Source organism: Protopterus annectens, chromosome 1.part0, assembly GCF_019279795.1.
Source record: "Protopterus annectens isolate FY-2018-M chromosome 1.part0, PAN1.0, whole genome shotgun sequence".
Classification (NCBI taxonomy): Eukaryota; Metazoa; Chordata; order Ceratodontiformes; family Protopteridae; genus Protopterus; species Protopterus annectens.
Genome location: NC_056725.1, coordinates 407,567,148 through 407,594,861, shown reverse-complemented (window position 1 = coordinate 407,594,861; position 27,714 = coordinate 407,567,148). Strand labels below are relative to the sequence as shown.

The 27,714-nt window shown below is 41.8% G+C and overlaps 1 protein-coding gene across 1 annotated transcript in view; it reads left to right on the top strand.

Moving 5' to 3' along the window:
• PEX6 (peroxisomal biogenesis factor 6) overlaps positions 1–27,714 on the top strand; it is a 737,640-nt gene that overhangs the window by 444,627 nt on the left and 265,299 nt on the right. Inside the window, exon 11 of the mRNA XM_044060276.1 lies at positions 20,300–20,505. Within this exon, the coding sequence (XP_043916211.1) occupies positions 20,300–20,505 (206 nt within the window). The remainder of the gene's footprint in view (positions 1–20,299; positions 20,506–27,714) is intronic.

The following is a 27,714-nucleotide window of genomic DNA, read 5'->3' as shown; positions in this document are numbered from 1 at the left end:
AATTACTGATTCGAGCCAATCAGCTGGTCCCATTAATTGGGAAAGGCTCTGTATTTAAAATAGTATCAGTAGAAAAATAAAACATATTGAAAATATATGTTGAAAAGTGTATATTAAACAGTATGTATATAAATTAAAAGTGCAAACAACTCCAATATTCGGAAGCAGCTCCAATGTACAAAAAACAATGTATACAGCTTGTTACCAACATTAGTTACAGTGGTCACAAAGAATTGTTATAGAAAATTTTACTATAACTGGTAATAAGATAAGAAAAACTAATTTGTGACAATGTTACTGCATTAACTCAAAATAGATAAAGAAACATACCATTAACTACCTAATGCTATGAAATAGTGTGTTATAGCAAACAAAGCTGGAAGGTAAAGGTTAACAAAATTTATTGTCTTAAACAATTTTTTAGTTTCAGTAGACAGGTGATGTTACAGTTGTCATTGAGGCCAGGATGGCAAAACGCATTTAGTGACAACTGCCATTCAAGTTCTTGTGACCACTGTAACTAATGTCAGTAACAATCTGAGAGATGAAAACGTGTCTTGCTTTAAAATAAACTAGTTATACATTAAAAAACTATACTACAGTACTCCGTGGTTTACAATCATTTACGAATAGCTGCTTGGCTCTTTGTTCGTACTTTTTGATATATAATCTGTTCTCATGTTCTAGGTATTAGTATTCTTTAAGCTGTTTGTTTATAAATTTTCAATATTGTATGTATTTAAATAAACTGATCTGATTCTGTCTTATCCATCCGGTCCTAACATGTTAGTTATCGGATACGAAAGCAGCTATACTCAGAATCTTCAGAATAAGAGCTCTGCCTCCTGTACCCGTAAGCCCCTACTGTAGAACCATTTCTCTACATCTTGTTTACTGCCGTCATGTTTGGATCCTGTACAACTAGCGCTGCCTGGCTGTATCCTTTGGATATTACTAGCTAATATTTTCATTCACCTGTTTTTCCTCTACCTTGTTTCATTTGGATATAAGATAGTATTAGTTTTGCTACGGATAATGATAGTGATAGTGTTTGTTGTGTGGTATTTCCTGGAGTTCCTGTCCTTTGTTCCAGATCCTCTCAGATTTTAACTGTTAAGGTTTTTCTCTCTGGTTAACTTTTCTTAGATTTATATAGTAGTACATTTGCAGAGTTACTGGTTAGTTAGGTAGGCGAGTTTTGTGTGTAGTTGCTATTGTCATTGCTGTTTTGTGGGTTACTGTATTGTTTAGTTATGCCTAGCATGGACAGGTCTTAAGATTTAGGGGTTCAAAGAGTGCATGTCATGTGGGCATGAACTGCCTCCTCAAGATACCCACAACAAACATGTGTACTGTTTGGGCACTGCCCACTGGGATACTGATTGTGAGGCATCCACTGCATTCAGTGCTCCTGCCATTAATAAGAGACATACTAAGGTTGTTGCTAAGGGTCTGCTTGAGCCTGCATCTTCCTCTGCCTCCTCTCCTTCTTCATGACTAAAGGGAAAGAGAAGTATTCCAAAACCCGTGAAAAGGATCAAGAGGGTCAGAAATTACCCTCTTCATCTTCCAAAAGCTTGCCAGAGCCAAAGGTTTACAGGCCTTTAGACAGTTCTGCTCCGACAATTTCTGGATCTTCTCTGCCAACTTGCATCCAATCTAGGAATCTTATTTCAGAGTCTTCCAGCTCTCCAGCTGTTAGTTTTCTGAGCCCCTTTCTGATTAGGAACCCCACGGCTTCCTCGGGCAGACTTCAGTTCCCCTTCTGCCCCATAATTCCTGTGGAACTTTCTCCAGGGCTGTTCCCTTTCTCTTCTCCTCAGGTCTGATCTTTCCATTCTTGGATCTATGCTTCAGATCCATTGTTGACCAAGAGGTCATCGAATCCACTTTTGGTGGCTTCTTCTTTCAGGTCCACTAGCTCGGTTGGGAACATCAAACCCTTGGAGCTGGAGAAACTGATGAGGTCCTCCTTGCAGGCTCTGAATTTAATTAGTTATTACTCCAGCCAGGTTGCAGCTTCCACCTTTGTTGTTCCTTCCTTGGTTCCTTCAGTTCTCGTGTTGTCTTGTCTGACTGTACTGCCTCCCCCACCATCCCCTCTGCTTGCACCAGTAGCTTGGCAACTTCAGGCACAGACACGATCCCTGACATTTGCAACTCCAACATTGTTTTAGCCCAGTTATGGAAGCTGGTACCCTGCTATCTAGTTTGTCCTAGTCTTTAGGTGCTTCAGTTTTTGACAGTTCAGCTGTGGTCTCAGCATCAGAGCCACTGTAATCGGTGCAGTGATATCAGTGTCTCCCTTGGGTCCCTGGATCCAAGGAGAGCTGGGTCTAGTCATTTGGTATCTGACAGTCTCTTTGGATCTGCCTCATTTCATCCGGTCTGTGCCTGTTGATTTGCACCAGTCATCTCTTGGACATCTCACCTTGCTTAGGTTCCCAGATTTCCCTGCACTCAAGGCCCCCAGTTTCTTCCATGCCCCTTTTTGCATCCCTACCTAAGTAGGGGCATGGCAAGAGCAAGTACAAGAGCACTTGAATCCCCCTTAGGAATCCCTCACCAAGGACACTGACTTTATGAAGGGGGATGGCTGTTCCAGATTTCCCCATGATGACACCTCCTTTAGCAATTTGATGGAATTAGGTTCATAGGGTGTGTACTAGGCTAATGGCCCTGGAGCCTTTGCAAGCCTAGGCCATAGGATTACCCTGGCATCATGCCACCCGACCTTAGTTCCCAGTGCCTCTGTCGAGTAGAGCCACTGGAGTAATCCCCGGGGTGAATTTTCTATTTCCCATCCACTCATTAAGATTTCTCTTGAAGAGGGCCAGTGAGGTGGTCCACTTGACATGTATGGGAAGTCTATTCCATAGCATGGGCAGTCTGTGGATTATGAACCTGTCCCTCCAGCATGTTCTGTTGATTGTGGTAATGAGGTTAAGGTGTCTGGAGTGCATGGTGCGGAGGGATTGGGATTTCTTTAGATGTAGCATTTCTAACAGAGCTGGGTCAGACATGGCTTTGTAAGTCAAGCAGAGATCACCTCTAAGTAGGCGATATGAGACAGAGAATAGTTGAAGTTTTTTTAGTCTGACCATATAGGACAAGTTTTTAAGGCCTAGGATCCTCTTTGTGAGGTACTTCTGCAGCCTCTCCAGTTGTTGCAGGTGTCTAGTGAGGTACATGCCAAATGGGGCATTGTACTCGATGATTGGCCTAATGAGGGAAGAGTAGAGGGAGACAATGACCTCTTTCTTCCTGAATGCAAAACCCTTAGTAATGAGATGTGCCACATAGAAGGACTTTCTGACCACAGTGGCAATGTGGTGATCAAAAGAGAGGTTGCTGTCAACCTGTGTTCCCAGATCTCTTATGATGCCTACTGTGTTCAGTGGACTACCATCGATGTGGTAATTCATGGGAACCGGGTTTTTCCCAAAGGGGATGAAAACACATTTTTTGGCATTGAACTTAAGGCCGTGGTTCTGACACCAGTCGTTGGTCTTAGTGCGGCCTTTCTGTAGGATGTCAACATCACTTTGTGAGTTAATTATGGCTCCCAACTTGCAATCATTTGTGAACTTTGTCAGCCAGAGTCCATTCATGTTGGCCTGGACTAAAGAGAAGTAGATACCAAACAGGAGAGGACCCAGGACTGAACCCTGTAGACTCCACTCGTGACTGGTCGGCAGTCTGGCTTGGAGTCAGCTACTTTCTCACTGTAGGTTCTATCTGTGAGCCAGTTTGCAACCCACCTAGTGATATAAGGGTTGATGCCTAGCTTAGTGAGTTTTTCTATGATTCCTGAGTGGAGAATGGTATCAGAGGCCTTCTCCAGATCAAGGTAGGCTGTATAAACCACCTTGCCTTCATCCACTGCTCTAGTGACCAGGTTGAGCAGGCATGATCTACCCTTCACAAAACCAAACTGCGTGGGATCCAGAGTTTGGAGACTCCCTATATCCTTGTTTATTAGTTCCATGGCGATGCGTTCCATAGATTTGCAAATCAGACTTGTCAGGCTAATGGGGCAATAGTTCCCAGGGTCTGTAGTCACGCCTCCTTTGAGGAGAGGATGACTGTAGCAGTGCACCATTTGGTAGGGACAAAGCCTGTGGTGAAGCTGTGATTGAACAGGGGACACAGGTGAGGTGCCAGTTCACTCTGTAGTTCATGTAGAACACAGGCAGGGATATTGTCAGATCCCACAGAAGCTGTATTCTTGGCCTTGGACAGTGCTGTTTTAACCTGTGCAGCAGTAATACTGGGTGCCTGGCAATCTACTGGTGTTGTGATTGGTCCATGGGGGGTAAAGTTGGCACTGAATGTGTCTGCCAGTATATTGGCAATATCTGTTGGCTTTGGTATAGGAAGTACCATTGTGCAGTAGCTCAGAGCAAATCTGGGTATTGCCATGGAGATTCTTTACATAACTGTAGAAGGCCTTGTGGTTGTCTTTACTGTCTGCTGTTTTTCTGTTTTCATAGCTAGCTTTAGAGGATTTGATGAGAGATCTCAACTTTTTTTGATGCTGATAAGGGAGTTTTTCCAGTCGTGGGACTTCACCTTATTTCGCATCCGTATCCTCCTTCTGTTGTAGAGTTTGTTTATGGCAGGGGACCACCAGATTGGCTTCCTTTTTTGGGAGGAGAGTGTCTTGGTTCTATTGGATATGGCGAGATCCATGCATTTGTGTACGTGTTCGTACAGGGCATTAGTGTATGATTTGGCAGTCATGCAGCTGTTTTCCAATTGCATGGATGCCGTGAAGTTAGCCACCTCTGTTTTTAGGAGCCCAAAGTTAGCTTTGGAGAAATTTTTCATGGTGGTTTGTGAGGGGGGGGGGGTAGATTTCCAAGGTGATTAGTTTGTGGTCTGATCTAACCAGAGAGGAATTGACTATTGGTATAGAGCAGCGGTCGCCCATGTTAGTAATGACCAGGTCAAGGATGTTGCTACCTCTAGTGGGAATAAGAACGAGCTGGTCCAGGGCATTGGAATTAATGAATTCCAGGAAACGTTGGGCAAGTGTATTGGTACATGAGTTGTTGTTGTTGTAGTTTTCCCAATTAATGGAGGGGTAATTGAAGTCGCCCAGTATGAGAGTGTTAGGTTGGACCCTAATATTCTCCAGGGTGCTTAGGAATATGGAATGTGAGTCTTGGGTCATGGTTGAGGACCTATAGTAGGCTACAACCTGAATCGCTGTCTTACCCAGTGTTAGCTGCACCTGAAGTATCTCTGATGTGTTTGTTGGGCTAACAGTCTGGAGGTGTGGACATCCTTTATGAACATGGAAACACCACCACCTTTGGTGCTTCGGTCCAAGTTCTGGGGCCAAAAGGTGTAAAATTAGTTATAGCCTGGTAGTGCAGGGTTGCTTTCTGCTGCCTTGAACCATGTTTCTGTTACATCACAAATGTCAATGTTCTCCATTTTAAGGAATGCTTGGAGTTTGGAGCGAGTGCATTTTAAGATTAAGACTTCTAGCATTGAGCAGCATGACCCTCAGATTGCATTTGTTTGTAGCTGTTATGGTGGTGATTTGGTGTTTGGAACACCACCTAATAAAGGCACTATAGAGGTGACAAGAGCCTTGGCCAGTATCTGGAAGCCCAGGGGTGACAGATGCAGGCCATCTCTGGCAAAGCATCGAAGTCTGTCAGTCATGTCATCCCAGGCATACAGATACTGGATCCCCTTAGAATGACACCAGAAACTTAGCAAATTGTTGAAATCAATCATTTTCTGCTTATACCCATTCTGGGTTATGGTAGGAGGCTGCTCAGGGCTAGGGTCATACCTACCTGGACTACATAATCCGAGAGTTCCTCCATGTCTCTTTTCATGTAATCCAGGGAGGTGCATTTCAGTTCATTCACAGCCACATGTACAATGACAGAGTCATATTTGTACCTGTTGTTGAGGGACCTGAGTACATGAGTTATGTGGCGGTTCCTGGCACCTGACAGGCAGTTGACTGTTACTTTCTCCTTATTCAACCTAGTGAGTGGGACATCAGTGTCCCTCACTATCAAGTCAGCTATGACTAGTGTGTTGGGCATGCTGTTTTGCCTTAGGGACTTTGGTTGAGTGGCACACTGTTTAGGAGAGTTATGTGTCTCTTGATTAGTGTTGTGTTGTGGTGGTCGAGTGCATTTCTTCCTTGGAGGTCTCTGCTGTTTGGGTAGATGTTTATTGAGAGCCTCCGAGAAGGTGGGTGTGTGGTTTGTGTTTTTATTTGAAGGCAGTGCTTGTGTGTGTTCTAGAAGGGTATGTGTTCCATGTGATTTGGTGCAAGTGTTGACCTTTTCCTCTTGACTAGCTATTTCGGTCTTGGCTGGAGAGTGGTGGCTTCCAGTTTGGATATACAAGACAATATGGGGCTGGACTACCAATGCTCCTTCCCCAGGGCAGTCAGTGTTCCTGGAAGCCTTTTGTCACAGACCCATCCATGTCCTGGGTGGTTCCCCCTTTGGACACTTTTACAGACCTGTTGTCTCAGAGGACTTGGAGAGAACCTAATGTGGTGGAACCAGTCCCCATGAAACCGGGCAAGATTATGGCCCCTTCCAAGGACAGACTGTATTGGAGTAAAGGTCTGGCTGTGGATGCCATTGTGACAGCCATTAAAAAGGACACCTGTGATGAGAGTTCCTCTGTCCTTCTGCCCAACAGGGTGTCTAGGGCTGTAAACCATTTGGGAAAGTGTACCTACGCTTTGGCCACTTTCGTTCTGTATGTGCTGAATTACCTTGCCCCCTTGACAAGACTTTAGCGAGACCTTGCAGCTGAGGTGTCAAAGGTTGACACAGTAGCCTTTGGAGGCTCAACTGGCTACTATGTAGTCCATATCTAATGTCTCCACGAGGCTGTTGTCCTATATAGCCAATGAAATGTCCCGTGCAGTGGGCACTGGCATTGTTATGCATTATCATGCCTGAACTTGTGTAATTTTGTAGACTGTTTTGAAGCATCCTTTTGTAATGCAGTCTTTGATGGTTCCTCCCTTTTTGGCTCCAAAACAAGGACATTCTTTTATATGAGTGAACAGGATGAAAAGACAGTGTCTGCTGTTGGATTTTAGAAGTTTAGGAAGAGTCTCTCTTTTTTTTCCCAAAGTGCACCAACCTTTCCAAGATGTTTCTAGAGAAGGTTCCCACCTGGAGAAAGGGGATAACCATGATGAGTGATGCCCATACGTCTGGTGTGGTCCACAGAATTATGGCTTTCACTGGCTTCAGGAAGCCCATCCTTGCTGAACAGCCATTCTGTGGAGACATTCAGGGGTTGCTTGCCTCTCTACCCAAAAGTTTGGAAGGCCTCAGATGCATGAGTGTTGAGAATCGTACCCAGAGGTTATAGCATTCTTTTTTGTTCACCTCAAAAGATTTGCAAAGATCCCTTCTAGATGTTCCACTCTACCAGAGAAGGAATACAACAATGGAGATTCAAAATTTGCTGTTAAGCTGTGTCATCCAAGAAGTCCAACCAGACCACTGAGGATCTGGAGTCTGTTCAAGATTCTCTTTGGTTCCCAAGGAAAACTAGGATCTCAGACCCATTTTAGATCACAGTAAATTGAACCATTTTTTCAAGCAGACCATATTCCGGATGGTCATGGTGGCAGTCCATTCTACCTCTGCTGAAAAAGGGCAACTGGATTTGTTCCTTGGATCTCAAGGATGCCTACCATCACATCAAGGTAGAGAGGCTCTCCAGGGGGTTTATGAGTTTTCATCTGGAGCCAGTCATTATCAGTTTTGGGCTCTGCCCTTTGGTCGTACTACATCTCCCCAGGTGTTAACCAAATGCATGGCAGTAGTGGCAGCCTGGTTCACGCTGCAGGATTTTCAGGTCTTCCCTTAATAAGATGATTGGCTACTGACCACTTCCACAAAGACGTCCCTCATCAAAGTTTGAGATACCTTACTCCAGCTGTGTCTGTCCTTGAGCATAACAGTGATCTCAAAAAGTCCAGTCTGGAACCACATCAAGTGCTAGAATTTATCAGGTGCCCTTTGAATATGGACACTCAGACACTGTTAACTAGGCTAAAATTCACTTTGGCTACAAGCTTCTCACATTGTGCAGTTTCCCAGGCCATCTGTCATTTCAATACTTCATCACCATGGGCACATAGCAGCTCCTGTTTGTTTCATACCTCTTGCAAAATTCAATATGATAGTTTTATAGTGGACTCTTGCAGATGTCCTTCCATATCACTGTTGTAGTATTCATCACCTCTGAGATCTCTTGGCAAGAGTAGCCCAATGTCCGGCCAGTATACCAAAGCCTTTATTACCTAGGGAGACTCATACATTAGACATATGGTCCTCCCTCAAGCATAGGGCATAAATGTGACATACATGCTTTTCCAGCTTAGAACTTCATTACAGTCAGTCCGAACATTGCTGTTGTACCTTGGTCTGAATGCCTTTCACTTTACTGGTTATACTGAACCTAAGTCTGAAGTCCCCATTGGGGTTCTTTTTTTTTTTCCTTTTTGTTATATTGCTCATTCTGTTAAATGTCATCCAAGAAAGGGAAATGTCAGTGTAGGTGGCATGCCTGTTTTGCTTAGGTGCATCCCACAACCGCACTCAGTGTTCCATCTGTCAGACTTGTGTTCTCGAGACTTTGCATAGCTGCCTTTCTTCACTTTCCATTTACCTTGAGGACCAACATCTCAACCTTTTGGTCCAAAGTACCATGGCAGAGTCCACTCACTCTGAGGTACAGCCACCGCTCAGGAAGGCTGCTAAGAAATCTAGGCCTGAGTCTGCTGCTGTACAGCCTCCACCAGATGTCTCTCTTGATGTGAGTGAGTACCCAGAGGACAGTCCAGTATTACCATGAGTTTCCTCTACTGAGACCTTCTCGGAGGCTGGCATGGAATCCTCTTCTTGCACATCCTTGGAGGCCTTGCAGACATCCACTGTGGATGTTGAGGGGGGAACCATGTCTGATTATTTTCAAAGGGCTTAAAGGATTTCCCACATTCTTGTTCAGGAAAAGGTGCTGGATACCTTAGTTAAATGCAGGCAAGAACCTCCGCATTTTGTCAAAATGGATGCCCCAGTAAAGAAGTCAGAAAACTAAGAATGCTGTATTTTCTTCTGGGGATCTGCAAAGGAAATGGCAGAACTTCAGTCGAGGCTTGTTCAGTGCCGTGATGGCAATGAAGCCGCCTCTGGGTTTTGCTTCCTGCACCTCCTTGGTTCTTTACCATTAAGATGGTAAGGGACCTTGAGTCTTCAGCCGAGGATTCTGACTCTGAGACTGACTCCTTAGCCTGTTCTTCATAATTGCCCTCACCTTTAAGTTATGGATCTGAGGAGGAGGAGGATTCTGTCAGTCCTGATTCTCCTTTGGAGGACGTCTCTTTTGGTGACACAGTCCTGCTATGGTGAAGCACTTCAAGTGGAATTGATCTCAAGTCTCTGACATTCAAAAAAGGTGTTATGAGTTGTTATATATAACTCTCCTAATCATTCAGCTGTCTCTCCTGTGCTGGCTGCTGTGTTGGATACCTTCTGTGCTGTTTCCCTGTTACCAAATTCTCAGCCTGCAGCTCCTAAAAAACCTGATAGGTTCTGTAAGGTGGCTGATGCCTGCAGCTTCTTGTACAAATGCCCATCCTCTAATCCTGCAGTGATTTCTGTATCTACTGATAAGCCTTCTAGGCTGTTGCCTTCTTCCAAGTTCTTTCCTTCAGGCAAGGACAGTAGAGCAATGGAGAGGACTGGTAAAAAGGAATATACTTTGGCTACCTTGGCCTTCACGGCCATCAGTTGTCAGACTCATATGGCAAGGTACAGCCTATCTCTTCTTTCTCAGATTGGGAAGATTGTTTCTGATATGCCTGACTCTGAGGGTAAGGCCTTGCCTTTCTCCTTGCTTAGTTCTACTTCTCAGGTTGCTAGTCACTCTATCAAATGCAGCTGTGATGCAGTTGATGCGTCTTCTAGGGCTGCTGCCTCTGGCCCTGTAATGAGCTGCTCTTCGTGACTTTGCCTTCATGCCTTGCCATAAAATGTGTTTGGTACTGCTGTGGCTGAGCTTTTCAAGACCTCACAGGATCAAGGTAAGGTCATGAAAGATTTGAAGCAGATTTGTGTGTCATCTATTCCCAAGTTTCAGGGGAACTATCCTGGTAAGACTGCTTTTTTGTGTAGGCTACCAACTCAGTCTTCCAAGGCTAAGAAGGCTCCTAGGTATGTGTTTTATGATAAACCTACTCAAATGTTCAGGCCCCAGATGCAGTCCTTTCCTGACAAGTCTGCCGCCATCTGATGGTCTTCCCTCCCTTCCTCTCGAGATTCCCTTGTCCTCAGACTTTCTGTCCCAGTTTGGCAGCAGATTACCACAGACACCTGGGTTCTCTCCATTGTCCGACAAGGTTATTTTATGACCTAGAAGACCTTTCCAATGTTTTTCAATCTTCCGCAGAACAGCATCCTCATTTTTGAGGGGTATTGAAGGGTCTGCTTGACCCAAGGTACCATTTCACCAATTCCACAGATAGAGAGGGGGTTGGGTTTTTATTCCCTGATGTTTTTGGTCTCCAGGAAAGAGGGGTCTTGGAGACCTGTCCTGGATCTTTCCTTTCTGAACAAATTTCTTATAGTGCCTTCCTTCAGAATGCTCTCTCTTCAGGCTCTGTTTCCTCTACTGCTTTACCAGGCCTTTCTTTTTTCTTTGGATCTGAAGAATGCTTACCTTCACATTCCCATCCACCCTCTATTTAGGAAATATTTATGTTCTTCTGTTTCATCCTCTCATTTTCGGTTCACTGCTTTATCTTTTGGAATTTCAACAGCCAAAAGGATATTCACCAAATGTCTAGCCCTTATCGTCATCTTTTGCAGGCTTCAGGGAATTCATATATTTCCTCATCTGAACAACCTCTTGTTTCATTTTACCCAACTTCTATTGCACCAACTACGGTTCACTGTCAACCTTCATAAGTCTATGCTGACTCCCTCTCAGGATCACGTTTTCATATGCTGCAGATTCCAGACTGTTCCAGTGCTGGCTTCCCTTCGTGCCTCCAAGGTTTCATTCCTTATAAATTATTTTTCCCTGCTTCCACTGTCCTAACCAGGGAGTTTCTCTGTTCTCTGGGGTTCATGGTCTTTTTCTGTCCCCATGCTTCCATAGGCCAGGCTTCATATGAGGACATTTCATTAGAACCTAAAATCAGTGTGGCTTCAACACCTCCACCCGGTGGACTATGTTATTTCTCTGCTGCTTTATCTCAAGCTGGAATTTCACAGGTGGATTCACCAGCTATCTGTCTCAATCCAGGTGCACCTTTCCATTCTCATAACTGTCTCAGGAATTCTACACAGACTCATCAGAGTTGGGGGGGAGGGGCTGCATCAGACTCCCCGAAGGTGCAGGACCTTTGGTCCCCTCTGCAGAGGATGGTTCACATTAACATCCAGGAAATGTGCGCTCTCATTCTGGCTCTTCAGGCTTTCCATGCAGTCTGGATGCAGGATCCCTTGAAGGTTTATACAGGCGACACCACAGTCATGTAGTACATCAAGAAACAAGGGGACGTGAGGTCTTGCCTTCTTTGCAGGTTAGCCCTTAAAGCTTGAGGAAATAGCCATCAATCTGCAGGCCAGCATACAGGCAGGCTATATAGCTTCATAGCGCAATCTCATGACAGGTTTATTCAGCAGGTTCAGGAAACAGCCTCATGAATTGCTGCTTCACAGGGATGTGTTTCTGGACATAGTTTATTATGGAGTATTGCTCAATGGGATCTAATGTTCTTCGTGTTTCACTGTTGCAGTCATTACATTTAGGTAATCTGCTGGCAGGTTGCCCCCAGTCAGCCTGAATAACAAAGTCTTGGGTCCTGCGTTGGCAGCTGTCTCCTCTTCCATGACGTCAGGTCGCCAGGGGTATAAAACATGCAGCTGACACCATTTTAATCAGTCTTTCTTGCCGCTCGGTGCCCAAAGCAGAAGCAGTTCGCAAGTGCTGCTTGGCCGACTCCTGAAATTTTCGTTTTCGAGTTTCAGAACCGATGTCTTCAAACTAAAGCTAAGTACACCGTTGGGGAAACTTTTTCTTGCTCCTTATCGAAGTCAGTAAAAGTTAATAATTGCATTACCTGTGGGAAGCAAATACCTGATAAGGATTTTCATTTGTACTGTATTCCTTGTCTAGGCCCTGATCACAATGTGCCTTGCTGTCGGTTTTGTGCTAAATTTAGCCAACGCACTATTAAGCGTCGGTATATTTTTGCTTCTAAATATTTTGGTTCAAGATTTAACTACCCTGAAATGTCGTCGGTTAGCAATTCGGCAACCGGAGTTCACAAAAAACGCAAGGAAAAAGACAGAGGCAGACCATCAAGGTCCAAAACCGATGACGAAGCTTCTCCTAAGCCAGTTGCCAGTTCGCCGGTACTCAGTGAGGTGCTTTCACAGCCCCTGATACCCACTACTTTTGAGTCGCAGGCCTCTACCGAGACCCATTCGGAGTCCGGTATGCCGCGGGATTTGCAAAGTATTGAACCCGCGGATGTCTCTCCCTTGGATGGGTCCAGAGCCGCTGAGCAGGCACCGGATTCTGAGGGTGTTTTCAGGCCTCAACATTTTTATATTAAACCAATGCCATCAACAAAAACAAGGTAAAAAACTACCTCTGTGACTAAAAAAACGATGCATGAGCCACATGTTCAGGCCCCTATGCCTAAAAAACAAATTATCAAAATGGCTGAGGATTTAATTACCTTGATCAGAGGTCCCCCCCCCCACTAAGAGGCCTAGGCAAAGCACTGATTATGAATCTTCAGATAATTTCTTCTGATTCCTCTTCTGATTAGACATTTTCTATTCCACCTTATGAGGATTCTGATGCAGATGAATCCATCCCAACTGCATCTCCTCCTGAGGTTTACTCTTTTGGAGAGACTTTGCATACTTTAAGGGAACATTTTCACTGGGAGAGTCAGCACATCTCTGAATCAAAAAAGAGGCTTAGGGATTTCCTTCTTATACCTCAGCATAGGCTTTTGGCAATACCTCCTGTATTAGACATTGTTGATGTGTTCTCGGAATCAAGCATGGCTTCTGATTCCCTGCCTCCTGCTCCTAGTAAGCCAGACAGATATTACAGGGTTCCCGACTCCCACAAATTTCTTTTCAAAAATCCTGCTGCTGATCCTGAGACTGTTTCTCAGGGTCCCAAGGGTGTTGAGGCTTCTTCAGACAAAAATCCTACCCCTTCTGATAGAGATTCCAGGGTGCTGGATAGATGGGGTAAGAAGGTTTATACATCTGCAACCTTGGCAATCAGGGATTTAAACTACCAGTTTCATATGCTTAAATATCAACAGCATGTTATGGGCGTACTGAAACAAAATGATGTTGATTTCTGATTGTATGGAAAATAGAGTTACAGGATTTATTGCATTCAGCAGAATAAGTTGGAAAGCATACTTTGCAATGTGGTTTTGATTCTTTGGAGGCCTCTTGCAGGCCCGCCGTAACTGGATCTGTGATAAGAAGGCATACCTGGCTCAAGGAGCAAAATCTGCCTGATCATGTTAAAGCTAAATTGTTGGATGCCCCTTTACAGCATGATAGTCTGTTTGGTAATAAGGCAGAAGAGGTTTTAAAGAAAATGGAAGGCAAAGCTAAATCTATGCAAACTGTAAAATACTTTTTGCAAGTGCAGCCACCCAGGTTCAGTAGGCACTGGCCTACTAAGAGTTGGTCCTTTCCTGTGTCCAACAGAGCCACTCGGGGCAAACCCAGGCGCTCAAAAGGATCCAGATGTCAATCACAGGGATCTTACAGGTCAAAGCAATGGGGTGCCTCCACCCCCAAATCTGGAGGGTAACAAAGCACAACCCTACAGTAAGCAGTCTCATTGACTTTCCTCTACCATCTTCAAGCACTTATCTTTTGGCAGCCCCCTTGGAGGGGAAACTAGCACTTCATGCTCAAAATTGGCAGTTAATTACCCAGGACAAGTGGGTATTAAACATAGTATCCCAGGGGTACAGATTTCATTTCCATACTTTGCCAATTCCAAACGGATGGCCAGATCTGCCACAAAACCAGTGGGCAGGGGCCCAGAAACAAGTCATGTCCCTCATGGATATGGGGGCTATTCAACCAGTACCAGAAAAGGAAAAAGGACAAGGATTTTATTCAAGACTTTTCCTGGTACCCAGAAAAGACAAATCATGGCTTCCAATTCTGGACTTATCGATTCTGAACATGTTTCTGGACATTCCAAAATTCAAAATGCTGACTTTACAACAGCTACTGCCTATGCTAGGCAAGAATGCCTGGTTGGTAACTCTAGACTTAAGAGGCATACCTGCATATCCCAGTAAGGGAATCTTGCAGAAGATACCTTCACTTCAAAGCAGGTTTTTTGCATTACCAATCCTCTGCACTGCCCTTTGGCTTATCTGCTGGGCCCAAGGTCTCTACAAAGTGCCTGGCACCAGTAATTGAATTCTGCAGACAAAGAAACATTCAAATTTATCCTTATCTGGATGATTGTCTCATTCAGGCAGAGGAGAAGGACACTCTTCTTCAACATCTGGCATTTGTAAAAAGGCTTCTAGCATGCCTAGGGTACGCCATAAATGAAAAGAAATCACAACTGGTACCCTCTCAAATAATTACATTCCTGGGTGCAAGCTTGAATACAACTGCCCAGATGGCTTACCTCATGCCAGACAAACAGATGCAATTGACAACATACTTCAAACAAATGCCAACAAAAACCCAGTTATCTGCAGGACAAATTCTGCAGGCTTTGGGGTTCATGGCATCCTGCATTCTCCTAATTCCATATGCGAGACTGCATATGAGGGAACGTCAGTGGTACCTAAAAAGCTTATGGAGTCAACATTGTCACAGCCTGGAAACAATGTTTCCTCTCATTCCCTGCCTACAACACGAGTTTCTTTGGTGGGCAGAGACATGTCACCAAAACAAGGGACTGTCATTCACTCTACCCCCTGCCACCCAAACCCTAACTACAAATGCATCAGACTATGCTTGGGGGGGCCCACCTAGTAGGGAGATGCATTCAGGGCAAATGGAGCCCAAACCAAATGCATCTACATATCAACCAGAAAGAAATGCTAGCTGTTCACAATGCTCTGACAGCCTTCAAGGACTTACTTCATCCAGGACAACTACTGATAAAGACGGACAACACCACAGTTATGTGGTACATAAACAAGCAGGGGGGTACCCATTCCTACCCCCTTTGCAGACTAGCCATGGCCTTGTGGAACACAGCCTTGACTTACCAAATACATCTTCAAGCTCAATTCCTTCCAGAAAGCAAAGTACTCTGGCAGACGACCTAAGCAGAAATCTTAAGGACCCGCACAAATGGAAATTGGATCCACAAATCTTCAGCATATTAACACAGAAATGGGGAAGCCCAGACAGATCTATTTGCGCCTCCACAAAACTATCAGTTGGACAAATTCTGCACAAGAACCCATCACACAAAAGCATGGAAAGTGGATGCTCTATCCTTCAGCTGGAAAAACCTATCAGTCTATTACTTTCCCCCTTTGCCTCTACTCTCCAAGGTCTTACTAAAAGTCAGACAGGAAAAGCCAAAAATGATTCTAATTGCTCCAGACTGGCCTCGCCAACACAGGTACCTGCTTCTAAGGAATAATGTCTCACCTTCCTCCGTGGTACTTGCCTCAAACACCTCATCTATTGTCTCAGCAGAACTATTAAATTCTGCACACCCGTCTCCAAACTCTGAATCTTGCAGCATGGCTAATCAACTAATTATTCAAACCACATCTCTCAGTAAACCTGTGATGGATGTCATTTTGGAAGCCGGAAGGCCTGGTACTAGAAAATCTTATGCTGATAAAAGGAAGAGATTAGCAAAGCCCAGTATTCCTCAGATTTTGCAATACTTAACTGAGATGCTTGACAAGGGCCTATCTTTCTCTTCAAGAAAAATCCATGCCTCTGCCATCTCAGCTCATTACAACACAGAGCCTCCCCTCTTTTCTCATCCACTGCTAAAACAGTATCTCAGAGAGGCCAAAAATTTAAGGCCTCCCAGCAGAGCGCCAACTCTTGCATGGGACCTCGCTTTTGTGCTGGAAAAACTCACCCTGCCTCCTTTTGAACCAGCAGCTACTGCAGATATAAAATTTATTTCTTGGAAGACAGCTTTTCTTTTGGCAGTCACTTCAGCTAGAAGGGTTTCAGAACTACAGGCTCTCATGGCAGTGGAGCCTTTCATTATTTTTCACCCTAACAGGGTGGCCCTCAGGACCAATCCTTCTTTTATGCCTAAGGTGGTATCCAGTGTGGCTCTTAACCAGACCATTCACCTGCCAACTTTTTTCCCAAATCCGCAGAACAAGGGGAGCTGATTCTGCATTCATTGGATGTACACAGACAACTAAGATTCTACTTAAACAGGACAAAATCTCTAAGAAAGTCTGAGCAACTACTGGTAGCATTTGCTGTAGGATCAGTGGGGAAGGCTATATCAAAGCAGACTATTTCTAAATGGATAAGCCATTGCATTCGTTTCTGCTACTTGCACCATGGTAAACCTGTGCCCAAGGGGATCAGATCCCATTCTACCAGGGCTGCCTCTACTTCAGCAGCTATTCTCAGAGGGGTCCCTATCAGAGACATTCTAGAAGCTGCTAATTGGAGCTCAGTTCATACATTCACAAAGCATTATCATTTACCTCTCGTCTCTAAATCCAGGGCAGGCTTTGCCACTGCAGTCCTACAGGGCCTTATAGCTGCTCCTAATGCTATTTAGTTCCATCCTCCCATCCATAGCTTTGGGATTCTGCCCAAATGTAATGACTGCAACAGTGAAACACAAAGAACATAGTACAGTTGTGTACACTTACCATAAATGTAGATGTTCGACTGTATTCACTGTTGCAGTCTGGGTTACCCACCCACCAGCCCCCTTTTATATACCTTTTCTTTCCTTCACTATACTCAAAAGCCTTTGTGGTGTATTTGCTTTGAGTTGAAGGTAAATTTATCTTTCTAAGGTGCATTTATATATTTGCAGTTTGTATATATATATATATATATATATATATATATATCTATCTATCTATATATATATATATATATATATATATATATATATATATATATATATATATACTCCCCATTTGGGGGGCACCTGACATCTGGGGCAAGAAAAACTGATTAAAATGGTGTCGGCTGCATGTTTTATACCCCCTGACGTCATGGAAGAGGAGACAGCAACCGATGCAGGACCCAAGACTTTGTTATTCAGGCCGACTGAGGGAAATCTGCCAGCAGATTACCCAAATGTAATGACTGCAACAGTGAATACACTCGAACATCTACATTTATGGCAAGTGTACACAACTATACTTTTTCTCCCTTCTGAACAGATACCTTCCTCAGTTCTGTTCCAGAACCCCAAATCCTTTGGTTTGGAAAGTGGACACGTCTTTCTCTTAAAGGGAATGTACCTGTATGTCTTTCTTCTTCTCCTAAGGGTCCTTCACAAAATACAGGAGTAGTCTGCAAAATTCTTATTGGTGATTCCCTTTTGACCCAAACAACACTGTTTTTTCCTCTTATTCCATCTGGCCAGGGGTAAACATCACAAGTTACCTCACTACATGGATCTTGTTACACAGGACAAAGGAACTCTCATTCACCCTCATCTGTCCACTGTTCAGCTAACACTTTGGGGGCTATGGTTCCGATTCCTTTCTGTTCTGAGGATGTGCTTTGGGTCCTGCAGGAGGCCAGGAAACCCAATGCCAGAAAAGTCGTGTGTATCCAAATGGAAGAGATTTTCTGTTTGGTGTCTTAAACATCACCAGTACTCCTTTTCAATGGGGGGCCCCCTGGTTCTTTCCCACCTGTGTGAACTACTACATGCTGGCTTGGCATATTCTTCAGTCAAAGCTCACTTGTCCTCAATTTCTGCCTGTCTGCCACTTATTCCTCCTTTGGCTTCTAGGTTTGAGGTCAAGCAGTTTCTTAAAGGTGTCCTTCCTATTAAACCCCCTAAGAAAGCCCACTCTTCCTTCTTGGGATCTTAATTTTGTCCTTGAAAAGATTACTCAGGCTGCTTTTGAGCTAGCCACTTCTTTGCAACATTGCACTTGGAAGACTATTTTTTTTGGTTGTTTTAACTTCTGCCAGAAGGGTATCTGAGATACAGGCCTTGATGGCAGTCCTTTTTTGATTTTTCTTAGAGACAGGGTGTCTCTCCATACAAATCCTTTTATTCCCAAGGTGGTTAATGAGCTATTTCTTAATCAGGCTATCCAGCTTCCTTTTTTTCCCTTCTCTGCAATCTGCAAGTGAGAAGATTCTTCATACTTTGGATTTGCATAGACAGCTCAGATATTATTTTGACAAAACAAAGGCCTTTCATAAGTCTGATCAGATCTTTGTTTCTTTTCATACTAGAACGATGGGTTTTGTAGTTTGTAAACAAACCATCTCCAGCTGGATTTCAAAGGCCATTTTTTTTTTTTTTATTCATTCATGGTAAGCAGTTGTTTGCTTCTGTGATAGTTCATTCTACTAGAGCAGTGGCTTCCTTGGGGATTTCTTCAAAGGTTTGGACACCAACTCCATCCTTGAAGCTGCTACTTGGTCTTCAGTCCACACTTTCATAAAGTATAACAAATTGGATGTCATTTCCATGGCTAGGGCAGGATTTGCCAAGGCTGTCCTGCATGGGTCTGTGGAGGCCTCCTCCCTGCCTTCACTTGTAGCTTTTGTACTCTCCCAGAGGTGATGAATATTGCAATGGTGATATGGAAGGACATAGTACAGTTTGGTAAAATCCTACCATAATAATAGATGTCTTTCTTTTCACTGTTGCAGTATTCACTCCTTCCTTACTACCTCCTTGTCCCTTTTGTTTGTATGAGTGGTGTTTTTGTACTGGGAGAAAGGTTCATTTCCTCTTTGTTCCTTCCTTTTACTGTTTGTACATGTCTTTCTTTCCGGCGGATGTCCGAGTTCTGCTGAGGCACTTCAGTTCTGAGTTGGAGCATACATGCATCATATTTATGCCCTACGTTTGCATGGGCAGCATATGTCTGACATACAATTCTCCCTAGGTAATAAAAGCTGTGGTATACTGACCGGATATTGCACTATCCTTGGCAAGAGATCCCCGAGGTAATGAATACTTTAACAGAGAAAGGATGTTTACTGTTATAGTAAGATTATACACAACTGTGCTTTCAGTGGTATTTTCTGACTCACCCTATGAACTTTCCATTGTGTTGCCACCATATTTGTTGTTGGCTGTAATCTCCACTGGTTGCAGCAGGGCTACCCTTTGTTCTTCCCTATCCTCAGGCCATGGTAATTACAGATACTTCTGTTCTAAGGTGGGATGCATTTCAACAGCAAGTCTCTGTAAAGTATCTGGTTGAGGAATGAAGCCAATCTTATTAGTTTCTTGAAAATGAGTTTGCTCCTCTTTGCATTGTAGGCATTTTAGAACCTCCTTTCCAAGGGAATAATTGCCATACAGACCCAACAACACATCGGTGGTGAAGTATCTGAAAATGCAAGGTGGATCTTGATCTTATCCCTATTTCAAGATGTTGTGCGGGTTTGGCAGTGAGCAATGTTCTCTCGACAGTTTTTGATCAAAACTCATATTCCAGGAAGATCTAACATCCTGGCAGATAGGTTGACCAGGAGTATTATTCTGCCTCACAAGTGGTCTGTAAATCCCACATAACTTTAATTTCATAAACTGTGGTTTAAACATGCAATGCCATCTTGAATACTGTTTTCTTATTCTTAATAAGAATGCAAAGTGATCTTTGATACGGATCTTAAACAAGAAGTTGTGACAAAGGTCTGTTTTAGTAATCTATATGCCGAAGTGAAGAGTAATCATTCCTGTACAACTAGTTTTCCATTCTTTTCTTTGTTTTTCCTTAAAGAAAGTGTGCACTATCCTTAAGGCTGGAAAACGGAATTTCATTGGTACTAGGTTACGTTGCCTGTTTATAATTGTTGGGGAGGAAAGAAAGGATAAAACAAGGATTCTGGGTAGATGCCCAAAGTCAAGCTCAGAAACCTCTCTAAAAATTGTCCACGACATTTTAGAGTTCTGTGTCTGAACATGACTGTGAAACACTGAATACTGGCATCTAGCTCTTCTTGCTGTTCTGCTAATACTAAACCGAATCTGGCTACAATGTATATTTTATCCATTGCTTTCCTCAGTTAATCTGTTTTTTGTCTCTCCCACCTCTTTTCTGTAGATCCCAACTGTACATTGGAGTGATGTTGGGGGTCTCCAGGATGTAAAAAAAGAGATTCTTGATACAATACAGTTACCTTTGGAACATCCAGAAATGCTATCTGTTGGGCTTCGACGATCAGGTTTGTTACTTTATGGACCTCCAGGGACTGGAAAAACCCTTCTGGCCAAAGCAGTAGCCACAGAGTGCTCCATGACATTTTTGAGGTAAGGAACCTTCTAAAGGATATTTTTGTAGCCAAGTTAAACCTATTGATGTCCAGCATGTTTAACTGTTCTATGTATCATCACAAGTCTCCTTGCATTGCATTATTTTGTCCTGGCCTTTTCAGCCGGACAAGCATTGGAATAATGATCAGCTCAGGACACAGTCTCTGTTACCCAACACATTTCTATGTACTTATTTGTTTTCTACGTGTTGCTTTTTAGTAAAATTTTTAGTTTTATTTTGTTTATTTCAGTTGCAGTCCACTGAACAGAACCTTTATTACTGACTTGAAATATTGTGTGTTAAAATCAGACAAACACCATACTTTAAAAACACCTGCTTTTCTGGGCTAACCATCCTTAAACTGATTTTGAACAGATGTTTAAAATATGGAGAGTTAAGATCAGTTCTCTGATCGTAACAACATTATTATGTGTTTGAGACATGGATGCCAAGCAATTCACCTTGAGAGCAGAGTCCGAGAGATGACTTTTGGCATCCATGCCAAGAACACATTATAATATGGTTAAGATCGGTGAAACACTATCATAACTCTTTGTAGTGCATGGATTGATATTAACTCCTTGTAATACCAGTTACAACAAACGTGCAAAACGTTTTACTGGCTGTTAGACAGTAAAACATTTAGTGAGCGTTTCATAGACAATAAATATTATTACAGAAAAAATTCAGGGATTGTTCTTAAATATCAAAATTACCTAACATATTTAAATTTCTTTGATGAAAACAAAAAATATGAATCAGGTACTTCAGGGATGGTTAAAACTGAAGTAATGTCCCTTCTGTGAGATCGGACTGTGACAACACTTAGCGGGTGTTTAACAAATGTTACATGCCTCTGGAAGTGTCATGGTCAGGTCTCTTGCTATAGAAAGTGCACAATAGTTGATCTTTATTTTGATTTTGGAGTGTAAACACAGCACTCCATGCAATACAACATTTTTAAATTTACACAAATGGCAGATTTTGAACAGGCATATCCCAGTTATTCTCTCTACTTTTAATACATAATTCCTGACCATGGGATGGGTAAGACTAGTCTAACACGAAATGGAATAGGTCAATTCAGGCACCAAAAAGGAAACTGGCAAGGCTTAAAATGGCCTGCAAAGGCAGCTAGTCTAGAAGTTACCCATGAGCCTGTAAAATGACACTTTTTTTAAATTTACATGAATGGTGCAGTATAATTACAAAACCTTAATGTAACATGAAAGGAATTAGTTTCTACTGTGAATACTAATGCGTGTTTGCCAGAATTATTTGTGTGCAAGAAGCATAATACATGTTAAATAAAGATAAGGGACGATTCCCTAAAACACTTTTAAATAATTTTCATTTTGCTAAGATAACTACCAACCAAGTAATACGTTGCAGTAGAAGAGCCACAAAGCTTAGGCAAATTAGTGGTATAAAACTAATTCCATGGTTTCATAGGTTGTTATTAGGCAATAGACTATTTAAGCCATTTGAAGCCTAGCCACTGAAGTCCCCCAGACTACTTGCTCTCCCTATTCATAATGGGTAATGGGGCTAAGTCCCGTGTAAAGTTTTGATTTCCTACCCATTTGTCTGAGTTAGATTTGAAACATTTGTAGGAGTGCTTTGTTCCCAGTGGTCTAATGGATAAGGCAATGGCCTCCTAAGCCAAAGATTGTGGGTTTGAGTCCTATCTGGAGTGATATAATCTTGATACAAGTGGAGCTTTTTAGTGGATGGGGCACTGTAAATTCTTACGGGGATAGTGGCCACAACCCTCCAGAGCTTGGGTAGTCCTCACTAAATGCAATCTTGGGTACTGACTAGTACTTCTATTGCATTACATTGGGCTGAAACAGCTAGTCTTAAAATGACTTCCAGGTCAATAGTCTAGTAATCTCCTATGATCCTTTATGACACTCAAGAGGAAACTGGATGAGTTCCTGAGGTGGGAGATTATTTGGGTGAAGTATCTGTCATGTCAACAAGTCTAATTTGTTTTGTGTATATATTTAGATCCTTCATCAGACACACTAATTTTATTCTCACTAGGTTGGACAAGGGCAGAATGGCAGCTGCTTTTCTAATGCCAGGATCTGCACCGTCATGAGGGTTCTATTGTCCCTTAAGTAGGGCAAGTATGACTATGACCAGGTGGTGGCTGATGTAGGTGTGAATGGCATAAGGTGCTTAACCCAAAAGAATTTGCAAAGGGGCATGTTGGTGGTCACAATGCATGAGTCATATGCTGTTAAGACTCTCTCCCTGAGTGGAATAATACCCTCAGTCAGAATGGAGTTCAGATACTAAGAGAAGATAATTGGCTTTAACAATTGGCTGTGTAACTGGTGTCATTCTAAGGGGATCTATTGTGTGTCAGTTTGGGATAATGATTAACAGTCCAACTTGCTTTGCCAAGAGTATCCTGAATTTTTCATTTCACAGCTTCTATATACCGGATAAAGTATTTGCTACCACCTCAGTTCTTTTGTTAAGCAAAGTCTACCTTTTGGACATTCCAGCATAACAAAAAGGTTTTCAGTAAATTCCAGTCTGGAATATGTCAAAGTTGCTTTGCTCAGTGTCAGGAGTCATAACAATAAATTGCCAGATTTTCAGTCCCTTCAGTAATTTGAACACATCCTGCTGTGTGGTGTAATAGACTTGGTTTCATTGTGTAGGTAACGGTCCCTCCTTACTGGGTCTCAGCACTTGTCATGCATGCATACCTGCTGGAAATGGTGGGGAAAAATCAGTGTTTGTCAAGTGACCTATTTATATTTAGACAGATTCTTAGGAACCCACAAACAAAACTTATTAAACTTCAGATTACCATAAAGAAGACTGATTATTAGTTCATAGCCTACTCTAGGTCAACTTCCATGTCCACAGAAAATGGCAAAATATTTCTAAGGGTGTTTACTGAGCTATCCATAAATAAAAAATTAAAAAATGCTTTTTTCATTGGATGATTTCAATTATCCATCGGTTAACTCGAGCACCTATACTACAAAGGTTTGTTACACGATTCCTAGAATTAGTAAATGCAAATTTGCTTGTACAATTAGTTAACTAGACCACTGGTTAGAATCTTATAAACCATCTCCTCACTAAAATTACATGTACATGTACTACTCCAATAGTGTTATCATGTCTGGTCTAATCTGATCACAAATCAGAAGTTGTTGTGTTTATGGCATCTAAAATCACCCCACTGAACACCTCTGAATTCAATAACTTCAAAGACAAGCCTGTTAGAATTGGATTATGAGATGTCAAGATTCGGGTGCAAGATTTCCAGCTTCCACATAGCCTCAGATGTCACTTACATTAGTGAATTTTAATTTTATGTAGCAAAATAATGTACATTAGGTCAGAACCAATCAGAATTAAATATATTAAGTTAAAAATAAAATAAAGCAAACGACTGAAGGATGGTCTGTTACAACAAAGAAAATCCAAAAAATATAAAACAGGCCAACTACCACGGCTGAAAGCATAAAATTATTCAAGACAAAAAAATAAAAAGAATCTAAAAACAGATAAGTGCTTTCAAACAAATATAGTGCTTCATCAGATCCATAGGTTCAAGTGAAAAACAGCATATATTTAAACCATTAACTACCAATCAAAAATTAAAAGCTCGATGTAATGGCAGAGGCTGTAAAACGGGCTTAAAAGGGACATTAGCATTCAAACCTGGAGATGTGTGCGCTTGTAGATACATTATCCATTTCATTTCCAAAACTTCAGTTTTATTAACAATATCTCCACCTCTAATAATGTGTCCAAACATTTCTAAAACTGTGAATTTAAACGAGTTTCCCTCATTCTGGTCAATGTTTAAGTAAAACATTCAAGGGATTTTTCCTTTGAATATCACCCATATGCTGCAAAACACATGCTTTCAAATTCTTGTTTGTTTTACCTACATATAAGGCTACGCAATGTGTGCAATCTGCAAGATATACCAAGTTATTAGATTTACAGTCAGATTAAAATTTAAACTTCTACTCCCTTGATGTAACAGGGTTTATATACACATTTCCGCTGGAGATAAATTTACAAGCGTTGTGCGACTTACAAGGAAAGGTACCTTTTCTCTCAGTCAGTGGTCTATCTATTTCAAAAGTTCTGTAACATAGCTGCCTTCTAAGTGAAAGATTGTTTCTGAGAGTAAAATGGGGTCTATCACCTACTGTTGTTTTCACCCTATCATCTGATGACAAAATAGGCCAATTTTTAGAAATAATATCACAAACTGATTACTACTATAAGTTAAAGGAACATAACATCTGTACTTAGCTGTTCTATGTTTGGTACTACTGCCATTCCCTCCCAACAAATAAGGCTGGCCTATAATGACTTAAAATATCGGTCTCTGAGGATTTGCTGTTCACATCTCATTGACGGTAACAGCCATTGACAAAATCAGAACTTAACCTCTGAAATGCCACTCTATAATTATCATCGTTAGTATGAATCCTCGACATCCTAAGAAATTGTCCCTTCATGACATATTTATACACGAGTAGGATGCATGCTGTTTCTATGTAGTAAACTGTTTTTCTTGCATACTTTCCTAAAAAGAGACATATCTATACGATTACTCCGGAGCATAATCGAAACGTCAAGAAAATCAATATTTTCACAAGAATGTTGAATAGTAAACCTAAAATAGTTGTACTGTTTTCCAGAAAAGAAACAAAATCATAGTCATCCAATGGATCCATCCCACAGTATAAAAACATCATCAGTGAAATGATTATAAAAAATTAGGTGTTGTTTTTAGATATGTTTAGAGTAAACTACCTCAGCTTCCCAATTGGCTAAAACCAAATTAGCATAACTGTTGGTGAAGATTGTGCCCATGGCTACACCCTGGTTCTGCCAATAGAATTCCTTGTCAAACACAAAAATGTATTGTAAAACCATTTCTAGCAAGATACAAATCAAACTTGTATGTTGACTTGAATATTCACTGTTCCTGTGCAAAAAAGATCTTATCTTATAGACTCCAAACCAGAATCTATCAGAATTACAGTAAATAAAGTACAAATGTCCATAATGATTAAAATAAGTTTTCTGTTTAAAAAATCAAGTTGCCTTGTGCATTCGCCAAGGTTCAAAGAAAGTCCTCTGCATCTCTGAGAACAGCTGGAGCCTTAGTGGGAAGTCCCTTTAGCTGATGCGCTCCATAAATGGAATAAGGTTCTGTAATCCAACCTCGTCCCGAGACTATGGGGCGCATCAGTGGATTAACTATGTCTTTGTGAACCTTCGGCAGACCTTGTATTGAGGGAATAAGTGGGTGCTCAAGCAGGAAATACTTGTATAGCTCTTGAGTCAGTAAGCCAGTTAAAAACATATATAAATGCTCACGTACTTCGCTAATGAGTCTATTAACTTCATATTTGGTTAACTGCACAAATGTTTCAGGATCACTAAGAAGCTGTCCCATGCAGCTAATGTAAAAGATAGTGTCCAAGACAACAGTAGCCCCTCCCTTATCAGCAGGTTGAAAAACAATATCAGCATTAACTGTTTCAGGGCTAATGCTTCATTAAAAGTTAAATTATAGAAATTGCTGCTCACTGGCTTGTTAAATAAGTCATAAGTCTCATTCTGACATATTGTGAGAAACGCATTAATCGTAGGATGCAATTGTGGGTTAAAAAGACTCAGTTTAGCAGAAAGAGCTGACATTCATTAGTGTTTGAGTTGGCGAATAACAGCTTAAGAGCTACATTTCTTAAAAAAAAAAAAAAAAAAAAAAAATCAATTTTATACCTGACCTTGAGGCGAGGGCTTGGCTGAATAAGCCCTCTGTTGATGTTGAGTTATCCATATTAGTTTAGTTTAAAGAAGAAATGTTAATCACTAAATTCTCTGTGGAGGTAGTAGTTCCTTCAGTCGATGCTCATAGAAAAGCTGCGGTCTCTTTCATCCACGACTTTGAGATTCTGACATACTGTGAGAAACGTATTAATCATAGGATGCAGTTGTGGGTTAAAAAGACTCGGTTTAGCAAAAAGAGCGGACATTCATTAGTGTTTGAGTTGGCGAATAACAGCTTAAGAGCTACATTTCTTTAAAAAAAAAAGTCTTAAAATCAATTGATACTTCACTGACCTTCGAGGGCTTGGCTGGAATAAACGAGAGCCCTCTGTTGAGCGCATCCATATTTACCTGAGTTAGTTCAAAAGAAGAAATGTTAATCACTAAATTCTCTTTGGAGTTAGTAGTTCCTTCAGTCAATGCTCATAGGAAAGCTGCGGTCTCTTTCATCCACGAGAGGACCTCTCCGAAAGTTGACTGTTGACTTGCTTGAGCTTCAGGTAGAACCAGAAAAAAGAAAGAGGAAGCTGCTGCTCCATTAGTAGACTTTGGTCTAGTTCCTCTTACTGATCGCTGATTGGTTGTACTATCACAGGACGATTCAAGCACTGTTCCTGGTAAACCTGGTTCTCCCAGCAATTTATGTGGCAATCGTACATGTTCATTAACTGAAGAAATACTGCCAGCATGGGTTAAAAGCTCTCTAGTGGTTGAGTGATCAGATATGTTGAACAAATAAAAAATGTTGCTCTCTCTAAAATTGGCATATAATTTGCTTCTTTTTTTTCTTCTTAAGTTGGTGTAGACGATCATCATAGCTGGCAAGATTAATCAAAGTTGTTTCAATCTTTTCCATGAAAAGCTAACTTTTTAAATCTAGTAAACAACTCCCAGCTGCTCTCCTCTCCTCAAACTTCCACTCTCAATATAATAAAAAAAAAAAAAATCTATAGGGTTAAAAGAACTAAGCTCCATATTTAATTCCCATGGTAATTCAGGGAAAATATCACCATAAGTAGACATACATAATACTTGGAGGCCTCCAGGGATGATTTTATAGTGTAGGCAGGCCTCTAAGTGCAAACGCTGCCATTGTATTCTCTTTAATTTATTTAAGGTGTTCTCAAAGTCTCTCAGAACAGGAAGAAAGGCATCCAGTTCAGTATTACCTTCAGATATGTCAGCTACTCCAGTGAGGTTTAACCCCAATAAAGGATTCTTATCAATATTTACCAAACCTCCAAAACCCTTGTTGAGAAGAATTGTCCAACACAAGATAGTCCAACTCATAATCACTGCCTTCTGCCATGTATCATTTCAGTATCACAACCAAATAAGCAAAAAATAAAATAAAGCAAATTATTTATATATTT